General features: G+C 40.9%; 1 protein-coding gene across 2 annotated transcripts; it reads left to right on the top strand.

The window, feature by feature from the left end:
* The first annotated feature begins 2,722 nt into the window (after nt 1-2,722).
* LOC128318919 (procathepsin L-like) lies at nt 2,723-14,461 on the top strand. Of its 2 annotated transcripts, XM_053237093.1 has the most exons (8): nt 2,723-2,772; nt 8,774-8,892; nt 11,098-11,220; nt 11,346-11,501; nt 11,645-11,869; nt 12,903-13,065; nt 13,871-13,973; nt 14,135-14,461. In XM_053237093.1, the coding sequence occupies exons 2-8, from the start codon at nt 8,779-8,781 to the stop codon at nt 14,229-14,231; spliced, it is 981 nt and encodes a 326-aa protein (XP_053093068.1). In that variant the 5' UTR covers nt 2,723-2,772; nt 8,774-8,778; the 3' UTR covers nt 14,232-14,461. The 2 variants fall into 2 exon arrangements, with proteins under 2 accessions (XP_053093068.1, XP_053093069.1); XM_053237094.1 differs by lacking the exons at nt 2,723-2,772; nt 8,774-8,892 and adding an exon at nt 9,811-10,061.
* Nucleotides 14,462-14,497: the final 36 nt, after the last annotated feature.

Here is a 14,497-nt window from a genome sequence, read left to right as displayed (position 1 = left end):
ATGTAGATAATATTACTAGGATAGCTTTCTTTCATCTCAGAAATATTGCTAAAATAAAAGAAATATAACGTCACTACATGAGGCAGAAAACCCGCAATGGTTATCTGCAGGTTCCACCAGTGAGTAATGTCCAATCTGTAGAGTGAGCACTTCTCTACACACACAACGTATATCATATTCTCACACTCACACACATACACACACATACTTTAACACTGCACTCTAACTGTAAACACACACTCTGGAGTTTTATCAGGGAAAACGAACACATTTTTACAGTGCAGCATGGTGTGGGAAGGGGTGACACACACTTCTGGGTTTCACATCCATACAGTCGTGGGAAAAAGAAAGTACACCCTCCTTCATTTCTGTGTTTTTACTTTTCAGTGCATAAATAACAATTGTGTGATCCTCGCCAACTTCTGTAAACATACAGGATACAGTAACTCATATTATCATTCTTTACAACTGTGGTGAGCAGAAAAGCATCTCAGATGCACAACATATTGAACCTTGAGGTGGATGGGCTACAACAGCAGAAGATCACATTGGCTTCCATTCCTGTCAGCCAAGAACAGGAGTCTGAGGCTATCATAGGCACAGGATCACACCAACTGGACTGTTGAAGACTGGAAAAAGACCAGGTGATTTTTTTTATCTTCAACTGTCCAGTTTGGGTGAAACTGTGCCGATGATAGCATCAGTTTCCTGTTCATGGTTGAGCACTTTCATGGGTTGCACATCACATATCACTATCCAATCTCACTCTGCTAGTTTTTCTTCTAGTCTGATGCTGGCTCAAAGATACCAAGCTACACACAAGACAGGAGCCAAAAGAAGAAAGACAGACAAAGACATATGTCATGTGTCATTCCAAAGATGAATATATGAATTATTGAATAGTTTGTGGAGAGAGCAAGGCAGTGTGTGTACCTGATGGACCTTGTAGAGCTTCTCCTGTTTCTGTGTTTGGCTACTAGTTGAGTTAACTCCCTCACTCTCTGTCGAGCTACACATGCTACTCCTGAGATGCCAGTGATGCCAGTGATCCTGACCCCTTCTGCTCCTCCTCGCTGCCTGACCCATCCTGATGCCCTACTTCTGGTTGAAGTTCTCATCGGTTGAGTTCGCTCGCTGCTGCTGGGGCCCTATATGGATTGCCTGAAGAACTGTTTGGATTGCTGGGGATGGCGCCACCTGGGAGCTGTGGAGATGGCATAGGGATCTCATATGGGGAGCTGTACTGTACTGTAATGGCTTGGGACTGCGATTTCTGTAGTGGCTGTGGGGCTGCAGTTGCCACGAGCAGCTTCGTACTCAGGACTCCATCAGTGGACAGTGGATAGATTTTAACCAGCCGGACTTCTTGCAAAAACTGTGATGAATTTATTGGTTGCACGATTGCACTATTTGTCCATATAGTACACAATAATAGAAGGGATTTATTTATAATTGCACTATCCGTTGCACCCAGATGAGGATGGGATCCCTTTTGAGGCTGGTTCCTCTCAAGGTTCCTTCCTCATATCATCTCATTCGTTTCTCTGAGTTTGAAATGTGAAGTGGAGCAACGAGAGGAACAGCATTCTTAGACCATTTAACAGAAGACACTGTAGATCAGCTGTACACTTTTCTACAAGAACCTCCACCATAATGCTGCTTGATGAAGGTGGTGTACATGGTTCCTTGTCTGTCATATGTATCCCATAATTCTGTGCAGCAGGCAGTGTGGAGAAAAAAATGGCATGGGAAAACATGTAGGAACAGGTGTGGTATGTGTACAGTTACTTATAATCGTCAAAGCACTTCTGTAAGTGGCTCTGGATTAGAGCATCTGCTAAATGCTGTAAATGTAGCCATGTGATTCCAGCGTAGGTGTTTATTTTTAAAATGCTTGCTTAGAAAGAATGAGAAAACAGAGCTTAACTATATATTAGAATATTAAAATATTTTCTTAAGAATAATAATATGCTCAAACCAATCAACATTACAAAAAATTCTGAACCTTTTTCTGATCCTAGAGTGTGGTGGGAGAAACCTTTTTACTGAAAATAGGTTCTACTTCATCTCCCTGTCTCTGTGCACCTTGCCTCTTCACCAATTCCCACAGAGAATGGTGCAAAAAAACACACACAAAAAAAAAACTTTGTGTGACACACTGGACAGTTGAAGATTAGAAAAAAAATCACCTGGTCTTTTTCCAGTCTTCAGCAGTTCAGTTGAGTGAGTCTCTGATAGCCTCCGATTCCTGTTCTTGGCTGACAGGAGTGGAACCTGATGTGGTCTCCTGCTGTTGTGGCACATTCACCTCCACCACATCCACCAAATGTTGTGCATTCTGAGATGCTTTTCTGCTCATCATGGTTGTAAAGAGTGATTATCTGAGTTACTGTAGACTTCCTGTCAGCTCAGACCAGTCTGGTCATTCTCCTCTGATCTCTCTCATCAACAAAGTGTTTCAGCCTGCAGACCCTCCACACCCAGGATTATTATTATATAAACACACACACACACACACACACTCAACATCATTTTGAGCAAATATATTACTATTATTATGATTTTTTTAATGATACCTGTATATATGCATGCCTGTTTTTTTTTAAGAACACTTCAATAAAGCTAAACAGATTCTAGATTAAGAGAAAAAAAGGAAAGAGAAATGAAGGCATGAGGGTGAGGTCATTTCCTGCTATAGCCTTATATACATTGAGAACTGCAACCAGAGTTATAGTTTCTCTCTCTTTCTCTCTTCTGCAAACACATCCACAGGTAAGAGGTATCTCTCTCTCTCTCTCTCTCTCTCATACATACACACATGCTCATTTAGTATTAGATAATATTGCATTTACATTCTTTGGTTCATTCTGTTCCATGTGATTATTGGTTTAATTTCTAGATTAAGTGATGAATTGTTGCTGTCAGTAGGACTGCAATCTCACACACCTGCCATGTTCATTCCTCAAGAAGACAGAGAGGGCTGTTTACACTGTAGAGAATTTATTAACAGCTGTTAGGTATTTCAGATAGACATGTTAAGCAAGAAAAAAAAGTTTGCATTCCTATGATATACAAAGAAATGTAATTAATAATAAGATGTTTAGTGTATTATAAGTATGTAACACAAATGCTACTATCTATATCATAGTTCATTAAATCTGAATCCTGCCCGTCTGCCCCCAGAAACTGGAAAGTACTGGAAACAATTCCAGATAAAAAAAATGTCAGCAGTGTGAGCATTCTGTGTGGCTCTGACAGTTCCTCAAACTCAGCTACATCATTCATAATTATTCTCAATTAGCCAATATGCACAGGTCTGTTTTAAATTTAAATGTGTCACATTAAGAGTTATAAATCTACAGTCTGTGCAAAAGAAATGGCAATATTTATGTGCTTAAAGTTCTCAATATTCAGATTCACACTACACAGGTGTTTAATATTTTCTTGGGTAGTGCTTTCAGGACTGACATTTTTCAGGAGTGTGTTTAAAATGTACACTTCAAGCCTGATTTAAAAAAATATTGGATAAAAAATGTGAATTGATAAAGCAGGTTTTGTGCTTTCCTGTTTCATCTAAAAGAATTTGTAATCAATGCAAATTTGCTTAACAACACTTTCACCCATTTCCTATCAAAATATAAACAAACTAGTGTTACTGTCACAGCTTCAGCACCTCCCAGCGGCAGAGTAACAACTTGTTAATTCATGTTCAGAATACAACACCCACTGTTAGTGATCTTAAAGCGACGACCCTTATTTCCCTCTCCTTCCTGAGGTCATCAGACTTCTGAGTCCTTCAACACCCAGCTGTTCTCCAGCGGTTACCGAGAATGGTAAGGTTTGAGCTTGTCATGATAAACGACTTTTACCTTGGTCCTTGGGCTCCTCTGGATCTGGTACACTAAGTTGTCCAGGTGTCCCAGGATAAAGTAAGGACCATCATAGTTGGGGAGAAACTTCCTGATCTTGTTTTTCATCTGTTTAGGTCCTTTAACAAGGTACCACAACGCACCACCGACCTCATAGTGTGTCCTTTTTAGCATGTTCCACAGATTGGCCTAGTGCATCCTTTGCAATCTTATATGCCAACTCCACATATTGCAGGGGTGTTTGAGCTGATGTATTGTTGAGGGCATTCCTGTGACTAGATCAATGGGCTCCATTAACTCCCAGCCAAAGAGCATCATGTTTGGGGTAAATCCAGTGGAACTGTTTTTGGTTGCTCTGTAAGCCATCACAGCATAAGGAACCATAAGATCCCACTCCCAATGACATTGCTCCAAGGTCATGACTAGGATTTTCGGGAGAGTGGTGTTGAACCACTCGACCTGTTTGTCAGACTAAGGTCGGAAAGGTGTTATGCAGGTCTTCTCAATGTCTAGCAGTTCACACATCGTTTGGAAGACCTCAGATTCAAAATTAGTGCTTTGGTCACTATGCAAGGTTAGTGGTGCTCCATAGAGGCAAACCCATTCAGTGACTATGACTTCCACTACGGTGACAGCTTTTTTGTTGGGCAGGGGGTATGCTTCCACCCACTTGGTGAAATAATCTTGCATCACTAGTATGTCACGGTTGAAAGGTTCCATTTCATTCATGCATCCAATTAAATCAACAGCGATCCTCTCCATGGGAACACCTACTTGTATGGTATCCATGGGTGCTTGAGGCCTCTTTAATGGTCGAGCCTTGGCCACACAACTGACACAGGAGCGACACCAGAGTGAAACATGTTCTCGCATCTTGTACCAATAATACCTTGTCTGCAGTCGGGACAGCATCTGCACTACACCATAGTGTCCACCCACTGGCCCCTCGTGCATCTGATGCATGACATCTTTCAGGAGCACTTTTGGGAGAGTAATCTGTGGATAAAACTCAGGGCCTTCTATCAGGTAGAATTGTCATACCAGAATGCCAACCTTTAAATACAGTCTCCACCACTGGCTCCAGTAGGCTTTTGTTGCTGGCCCATAGGGTGACTCATCTTCCCAGGAGGGTCATTCCTCACCTTCCTCCTTCTACCTTCTAATGGGGTCAGCCACTTGGGCAGAATGCAATTCCTCAGTAGTCCACCCGAGGAATGGAGTAGTACTTGTGGTGTTGACAGGTTGCACTACCCCCACTAGACAGGACTCCAGGGTAACAATTCCAGGTGCATTGTTTCCAGTTCCACTGATGAAATCACACTGGATGGCCTGGTGTTGAATCTGGGGACAACTCGAGGTGGGTTCTTTAAGATTGCAAGGGCAAGCGGAATGGCACAGCCTTCAGCACGTCTGTATTTCCATGACAGCGCCCAGGGTGATGTACAACCCTGAAGTCATACTCCCTTAGCTTCTCGAGCCACTGGGCTAACTGTCCTTCTGGTTCTTTCATCCTTATTAGCCACGGTAGACTGTTATGGTCCTTGCGCACTGTGAAAGTTTTGCCCAACAAGTATTGACGGAACTGTGTGGTGAACTCCACCATGGCCAGCAGTTCTTTCTGAGTGATACAGCAATTCTTTTCAGTTGGTGTCAAACTCCGACTTCCGTATGCCAGTACATGTTCCACTCCCTGCTGGAGTTGGGACAGCACAGCTCTGATCCCAAAGTTGCTGGCATCTGTGTCAAGAATGAGATCACCACTGTCCATAGGGTAGCCAAGAATAGGGACAGTACCGTTTAAGTCCTGCTGACTCTCCAGAGTCCAGTGGAATCAAGCATGTTTCCTTAGGAGGTTGTGAAGGGGTTTGGCAACCGAAGCAAAGTCTTTGACATGTTGTCTGTAGTCCAACGCAAGACCTACAAATTGCCGAACCTCGTTAACACTTGTGGGCCGTGTCCACTCTCGAATCTTCCACACTTTCTGGGGGTCGGTGGTGATACCCCGCTCTGAGACGATGTGGCCCAGGTAGGCTACCTGGTGGCGGAAGACACAACAATTGGTGGGTTTCAGTTTTAGGTTGGCTTCGAACACTCAAGCTAGTCGCTGAAGCATTTCCTTCACATCTTTCCCCAGCACAATGATGTCTTCTAGATAGACCACGCAGATCTCCCACTGCATTCCAGTTAAGACATGATCCATTAAGCGCTGAAACATTGCCGGTGCGTTGCAGAGGCCGAATGGCATCACGATCCATTCGAACAGCCCCTTCCTGCTGCAGAATGTGGTGGCCCATCTTGCCTCTGGAGTCAGCTCCACTTACCAATAGTCCAAGGTTAGGTCTAATGTGCTGAACCATTTCACCATAGACAGGGTATCCAGGGTGCCTTGAAGTCATGGAAGCAGGTAAGCATTCTTGATAGTGGCTCATTCAGAACCCTGTAGTCCACGCACAGTTGGTATGTCTGGTCTTTCTTTTTCACCATTACGATGGGTGATGCCCAGCTGCTATTGCTTGAGGAGGCTAAACCAGCATCAAAATTTTGCTGAATCTGTTCATCTGCACTTTGCTGTTTCTCAAAGGCCATTCTACATGGTTGTTGCTTTACAGGTGTACCAACATCAATGTAGGCATTAAGCAATTCTGCTAGCTCACACTGTTCTGTATCTTCCAGCTCTGTCGTACTCTCTGCATACAGGGACTTAAGATGACTTGGGATGACAGCAGGGAGTGGGTCTGAAGAGGGTAGTTCTGGGGAGGTGGCCTGAACCACATCAGCAGGCTGGAGGACTCCAGCAATGACTCCTTTTTACCTTCACAGCAACAGTTATACAGTCTGATGCGGATTTGATTACTTGAATGGGCATCAATTACAATCCATGCCACCATCACCTGGTGCTTCTCCATGAAACCTTTAGTTGGGCTCAACAGCACGTTGCACTGCATCTGCTCTTGGAAATGTGAATTGCCTGGCATGATGTATTCACATCCCGCCTCAAAAACAGCTGTGCGTGCAATCCGAACCACATGTACTCAGGGTTTGTTCCTCAGGTTGAAGTACGGTATCTGCTCAGCGGACAATACAGTTTTCTGGCTGCCGAAGTCAAGGCATGCCCGTGCTTGTTCCAAGAATGGCTTCAGTGCCCTCGGCTACATCTGCCACGATGAAATTGACACTGACTGTATGGGTTCTGACTTGTATTGGAACGTCAGCTTCCCCAAGGACATCAAAATTTATAGGGCTTATTCCTTGCAGAGCCTGTATGGTAGATAGCTTGAGTGGGGGTCATACATCTGCATTAATGATCTCATAGCAGTGCCGGGGCAACAAACTCCTTCTGGCCCCACTGTCTAGAAGAGCACATACTTCCACGTCATACAACAGTGTGTGGATACACATCTCAGGACCACTCCCCTTGACTCTGAGAACTGTGGAGGCACGTTGGATTTCCAAAGTCTGGGGTAGAGCTCGAGCTAGATGCTGCAGGTTAAGCCTGGGCGAAGGACAGTTCCACCTCATATGACTGATGCCTTGACAGTTGTGACATACAATCTCTTCCCAATTTATTTTTCCCTTCCTCTTGTACTTTGGCAGGTGAGGTTTGAATTCCACTCTTGTATTTTTGTCTCCACCCAGGGATTGATGGCACTGGGTTTCTTTCATCACTTTCGCTTTGCTCTGGGAACTCTCCTAACATAGCTGCTCTAGTCTTTCATTCCATTAGTCTTGTGGTATACTGCATGAGTTGTGTTTCATTAGCGGCTGTTTGACATGTGGTTTCATACCTGTGTGCAATCTTGTAGGCACGGGCCAGTGTACATGGGTGCTCCTCCAGCAGCCGTTGCACAATATCAGCATCCCCCATGGCATTAGTGAACTCCTCCACACTGACTGAGTCCTGTTCCCGCTCAGCCTCTAACTTCTCCACGATATGGCCATAATCCCTAAAATGATCTATTTAACCCAATCCTGAAGCAGTTACTAAGGACATTCATTTGTGTTTGTTGAATATTCCATTCAAGATTAATTCCAGTTATAATAAGCTCCACTTTTCTGTGAAGGCTTCTGAGAAGGCTAGATGTTGGAGCGTGGCTGTGGGGATTTGTGTTCATTCAGCTACAAGAACATTAGTGAGGTCAGGCACTAATGTTGGGTGAGGAGGTCTGGGGTGCAGTCGGTGTTCCAGTTCATCCCAAAGGTGTTCAGTGGGGTTGAGGTCAGGGCTCTGTGCAGGACACTCGAGTTCTTCCACTCCAAACTTAACACACCATGTCTTCATGGAGCTCGCTTTGTGCACAGGGGCATTGTCATGCTGGAACAGGTTTGGGCCTCTTAGGTCCAGTGAATGGAAATTGTAATGCTACAGCATACAAAGACTGTAACAAATCCAGCAACAGGGATGCAAGTGCAAATAAGCTTTATTGAATAAAAACCAAATAACTAAAAAGCAGGAAAAGAACCCAGAACTAGCAAAACCAAGCATAATCAAGACAAGCCTACAACAGGAAGATACATATCAGGGATACATACATATCAGGGACTTCTAAGGAAAACAAACAGAACTTAAATAGGGAAACTAATCAGGGGAAATACAACTCAGGTGAGCATAGGAAATCAGCCAGACAACAAAAGAAGTTCAAAAACATGAGTGAGGGTGCCCTCTGGTGGTCTGGGGGTAGATTGTAAATGTCCATGGTAGACGTGACAAAGACATTCTACACAGTTGTGTGCTTCCAACTTTGTGCCAACACTTTGGGGAAGAACCACATATGGGTGTGATATCCACATACTTTTGGCCATATAATGTTTATGTACATCTATAATGATATTCAGACTATGAGCATAAGAAAAAACAGAATAAGAAACGTTACTGTTCTTTATTTAATTTCAGTTTGTGTTAACAGGTACAATGATGCGTGTCTTGCTTCTGGCTCTGCTGCTCTCTCAGGTTTGCTGTGACATGAATCTAGACAGCTACTGGAAATCCTGGAAAACCGAATTCAATAAAAACTACAGCAGTGTGGTGAGAACACACACATTAAATATTAATTTAACATAAATAAAAATAGACCATAATATTTAAAAAGAAACAAATGTTTTATAAAATTGTATTGTAAAATTATATGAAATGCATAACACTACAATTCACAATTAAAACAAGAAGCTATTAACACTACAGAACTGAAGCAGCACTTTTGAGAGTTTTAAATGATTTAACAGATACTAAAATCCTTTTGATTTGAAATGTGTCACTTTAAGAGTTATTAAACTACAGTTTGTGCAAAAGAAATGTCAATATTTATGTGCTTAAAGTTCTCAGTATTCGGATTCACACTGCACAGGTGTTTAAGTTGAAATATTTTCTTGGGTAGCGCTTTCAGGACTGACGTTTTTCAGTTGTGTGTTTAAAATATACACTTGCCTTCAAGCCTGATAAAAAATATTAGATAAAATGTATGTGACTCGTTAAAGCAGGTTTTGTACTTTGCTGTTAATTATATTATTATTATTATTATTATTATTATTATTATTAATAAAGGCAAGATTCATGAATATAGTTTAAACTATTACACTGAAATATAAATGATAATGAATCAAAGATTAATCTAAAAGAACTTGTAATCGTTACAAATTAACATTGCTTTCACTCACCTTAAACAGCATGTCCTTTTTGTGCATAATGAACTAGATAAAAGATAATAGATAATAACATAGCTAATATTTGATTTCAATTTAATGACCATTATACTAAATTAAGATCAAAATATACTTTTTGCATTCTTTTAAGTTGGAGTGGTTTGCATTAATAGCTCCTACGCAGTAAGACCCTACTGAAATCAGGCAGCTGTTAAAGTCATATGTTATGTATATTTCTTTTCTGCCACACTTTACTGAAGGTCTCTAACATTTCAGCAACACAGATGCTTGGGAGATGTTAACTCCAAAACAGGAGTTTCCTGAATTGATTAAATGTTAGGTCTCCTTTTAATGTCACATTCAAATCATGTAGTATAACAGCCCAGTCTGGGTATGCGTCTTCAGCTAGACCGCCTTTGGCCACCAGAGGGAGGCACAGGACAGCTCTGAAATAATCAGGACCAACGAGCCACACCTGTTCACTTGGCTACTTAAGAGCAGCATACAGGCTCTCATGTGCTTAGACTTTGTTTCAGAGTCCTGGTAAAAGACTTGGTCAGTATTTTGGGTGTTTTAAAACTAGTGCTATACTCTAGCGTTTTCTCTGTGCTAGACTGACCTTGACTTGTCAATGAAGCCACTCTCTTAAATTCCTTCTTGTATAACAATCAAAACAGAAAAGCATAGTTAACTCCCTGTAGTGAGTGGATTTTTCCCCCTGGCATTCCTATGTTACATTTAATTTAAGATTAAATGCCTCCTGATTAAGTTTATGCTTTTAGTTCCTCCTTGGTTTTCATTTTCCCATGCTCTTCTGTTTTTTATTTTGTTTTGTGTCAGGCCTCAGACATTTTGCGTGCAGCTCCCCTTTTTGATTTCAATTTGATTTCATCTTTAATTTGTGATTTTTTTTTTCTATTTGTTGTGCACTTGGGTTCTTGCTATTAACTACTGGGTGGTGGCACGCTCAGTTTGCTCAGGTCTCTCATGATATATAATAGTTTGGCATTCTGTTTGTGTGCTTTTGACCAGAAATATCCAAATGTCTGAATATAAAATAAATTTACAGCAGTAAGATACACAATGCTACCTCATCATCAAACTTCAAACTTCTGGCTTCCATGGAGACAATGTGTTCCATGGAGCAGAAGGTATGATAAAGCTAATCCAATTGAATTTCTAAAATATAATACAAAGGTAGGTCCTTACCTTTTAGATGTTCTGTCATTAGCTTTTATTGCAGTCACTGAAAAATCCACCTTGCAATATCCAGGTCAAAGCTACTTACCACAGGTTTTTTTTTTTCTGCACTCCACTATGATATTTTCTGTTATCCATATTTATTGAGAGAACCATATTTATTTATCAGAGAACAAATGCAGGCAAGTCAGAGACAAGTCCAAGCCAATACAGGAAGTAACTTGAGACCAGAGTCAAGTCCAAGACTGGACTTTACGGAGAAAAATAATAAAAGTTGCATCCCACATGAAGAGTGAAGTAACTTATTAGTGTTATTCCATGTTCAGTGACACAGTTTTGTGGATATGTGTGTGTGTGTGTGTGGGTGTGGGTGTGGGTGTGTGTGTGTCAGAGTGAGGAAGCATACAGGAGAGCAGTTTGGGAGCAGAATGTTTTTAAAGTGATGAAGCACAATGAAGAAGCTGCAGCAGGACAACACACCTTTACCATTGGGATCAATCACCTTTCAGACATGGTATGATCCAGTGTGCTTGTGTTTCTTTATGATGCCCATTGGGTTATATATGGGGGAAAAAACCTTCTTTCTCGCTTTGCATTTCACCATTTTGTGTGTGTGTGTGTGTGTGTGTGTATGTGTAGACAACAGAAGAAGTCAGTGCTAAACTGAATGGTCTGAGGGTGGAGAATTTTTCTCCTCAGGATGCTAATGAGAATTTCACCTTTCTGAGTGATTTCTCCCTCCCTCCCAGTGTGAACTGGACTGATGATGGATTTGTCAGCCCTGTGCGGAACCAGGTATATATGTGTACAGTATGTTAGGAGCTTTTCAATGAACTGTTTTGTGCAAAAAAAAAATGAGGAAACATGGTATTTCACTTCACATATATCTCTCCACATATCTTCACTTTGTGTGTGTGTTTGTGTTTGGCTGTATGTAGGGTGACTGCAACGCATGCTGGGCGTTCAGTGCTGTTGGAGCTTTAGAAGCTCAAATGATGAAAAAGAAGAGTCCGCTTGTTCCTCTGAGTGTTCAGAACCTGATAGACTGCAGTAGTACGGAGGGAAACCATGGCTGCCATGGAGGGCTCATGACTAATGCCTTTAATTACATTATAAACAATAATGGAATCAGCACTGATGCTGACTACCCTTATGAAGGAAAGGTACTTTTTGCTATTTTATAGATTCCTATGGCCAATCATTTACCTACTTCCTAACTTACTTCTTCCATATCTTTATATCACTCATTATATAATAAAGAGGAGATGTGTCTTATTTACTGATTCATTATTAGCTAATTGTGCACAAGAAGTGCGTGAATATAAAAGTTTAGGAGTACATAGTTAGGGTCATCACAATCATAGTCCCTTTCCAAATCCACAAAGCACATGTAGACAGGATTAGCATACCCACCTCACAAAGCTGTGCAAGAGTAAATGTCCTGTCTGCTGTTCCATGGCCTGGATGATGTCTCCTCTCCAGAACTCTAGCAGACTTTTCTGGGGAAGCTGAGGAGTTTAAATCTCCTATAATTGTAACAACTCCTCAGATTCAGTTTTTTTTAAAAAAAGGGACCAAAATCCCTGACTGCCAGCCCAAGGGTACTGGCAGATCTCCATGAAACACCAAAGAGGCGTGTTAACCGCACAACCCCAACTTTATCCAAGACTTTCAGCATCTCCAGCTGTGAATGTTTCTAACTGCCAGAGTAACCAGAGGTACACCAGAGATTTCTGACACTGCTTCCTGAAGGAAAGGCATGTCCAGTGTGTTACGGAGATTCCTCAAAATGCTCCTTCCATCCATGGTGTTTATTAATTTTACATGTTTATTTTATTAGTATTCTGACAATTTGTGTTTAAATAAATAATTCCTTAAAAAAGCTGAATAGAAAATGCATGTTTGAAAAAGATTGTCCCCCCCACCACCACTGTTAATAGCAATTTGCTATTATTATTAGTTTTACTATTATCCAAACTGTTAACCAAATAATATGACCCCATAGGCCTAGATAAAAGTGGAGGTTCTGTGACCTTGATTTCCAGTTGTAGTTTTCACACAATTTAGCTTTATTTTTCTAGAACTGCCATGCCAAAGTCTTCATTATCCAATATTTTTTATTATTTTATTTTGAAGAAAATAATGCTTACCTCACACATAATGTTGTTGTTGTCACTTTAATGTTTAATTGTGCAGGACTGCCGATATTGCCGTGCTAATCATAAATATGGACACTGTTCTGGTTTCCGGGTTCTTCAACATAATAATGAGTTTGAGCTGCAGAAGGTAGTGGCTAAGATTGGACCGGTTGCAGTGGGAATTAATGCGGATGAGGTCACATTTCACCATTACAGTAAAGGTGACACACACACACACACACACACACACACACACTGTACATTAGCAGCTCGGTGTGTTTGTCCATTAATTGTCAATTGTTTATAATCATAAGTATGTGCATTTGGATCTGTAAAGCCTCATGTCTCATATGAGTCAGAATTTATTGTTATTGTGTGAACAGAATTTTGACTGATTTTTTTAAATTGTATTTATATTAAAGATTACGTTCAGCTCAAAACAGCCTATAGATTTAAAAAAAAATTAATTAAACATGAACCCTACACTGTAAAATGAAAAGTAGTGTTCTGAACAGTGTTTAGGTAATGAAATGCATGTCCATGCCCGGCTGGTTAGCTAGTTTGTTTAAGTTCTGTTTGGAACTCTGTTTGGCATGGTGTGTGAATTCTAGCTCTGACAGTTCCTCAAACTCCGCTACATCACTCTAGTTCATAATCGGTCTGAACTGGAGATGTGTGCAGGACTGTTTTTATGAATCACACAGTTATTACATGTACCTGCCCCTCTTATTTCATTTATTTCTACTTCAAAAAATCTTAAAGAACACGGTCTCCATTTGTCCTGAGAGCTTTGTATTTGACCGCTCGTTCTCACCTGCATAAAAAATAAAAACCTTGCATAATTTTTTTTTTCAGGATCTCAAATAGAAGGTCTCAAACAGATGCCCTGTGAACATTTCTGCCTAGCTTTCTTAAAAAAAAATAGCATGCCTCTTATTTATATCTCTATTCGCTTAGTAACATCTGTTCAATCTGATTAATGTGTGTGTGTGTGTGTGTGTGTGTGTGTGTGTGTGTGTGTGTTAGGTATTTATAATTTCACTTGCCATAATAACACATTGAATCACGCTGTTCTGGTGGTCGGATATGGAAAAGAAGAAGGGCAGCAGTACTGGCTCGTCAAAAACAGGTTAAACGCACACACACACACACACACACACTTTCACTGTTGTACTCTTGCACAATTAATTTGTGTTATTGTTAGAAAGGTTTTATCTAACAAAGATTGGTAATGAAATCATTGCTAAAATCCTTCTCTCTCTCTCTCTCTCTCTCTCTCTCTCTTTTCAGTTGGGGTGCTGATTGGGGAGAGGGGGGCTACATACGAATGCTGCGAAACAAGAATCAGTGTGGAATTGGCAGCTATAGTGTTGTCCCCATTGTCTGAACTCATTTCTCACATATCACATTAAATTTTTTTTTTTTTTTTAACTTTTCTTGCTATTATAGACTAATTCAAAATATTTTTTTTTATTTGTATGTTAGCTTCTGGTGGTCATGATGAAAAAGCATTTCTGTTTTTGGAATGAACGAAATCCAGAGTTGATTATATTGTATACCATGTAATCCATTCCCCAAATCATTGAAAATAAATTTTTTAATGTTGCTGTATCCTGATTAATTCCTCCACTGTGGCTCCTCTCACCTGCTGGA

Source organism: Pangasianodon hypophthalmus, chromosome 9, assembly GCF_027358585.1.
Source record: "Pangasianodon hypophthalmus isolate fPanHyp1 chromosome 9, fPanHyp1.pri, whole genome shotgun sequence".
Classification (NCBI taxonomy): Eukaryota; Metazoa; Chordata; class Actinopteri; order Siluriformes; family Pangasiidae; genus Pangasianodon; species Pangasianodon hypophthalmus.
The sequence above is the reverse complement of the archived record's forward strand: the minus strand, read 5'-3'. Positions and strand labels throughout refer to the sequence as shown.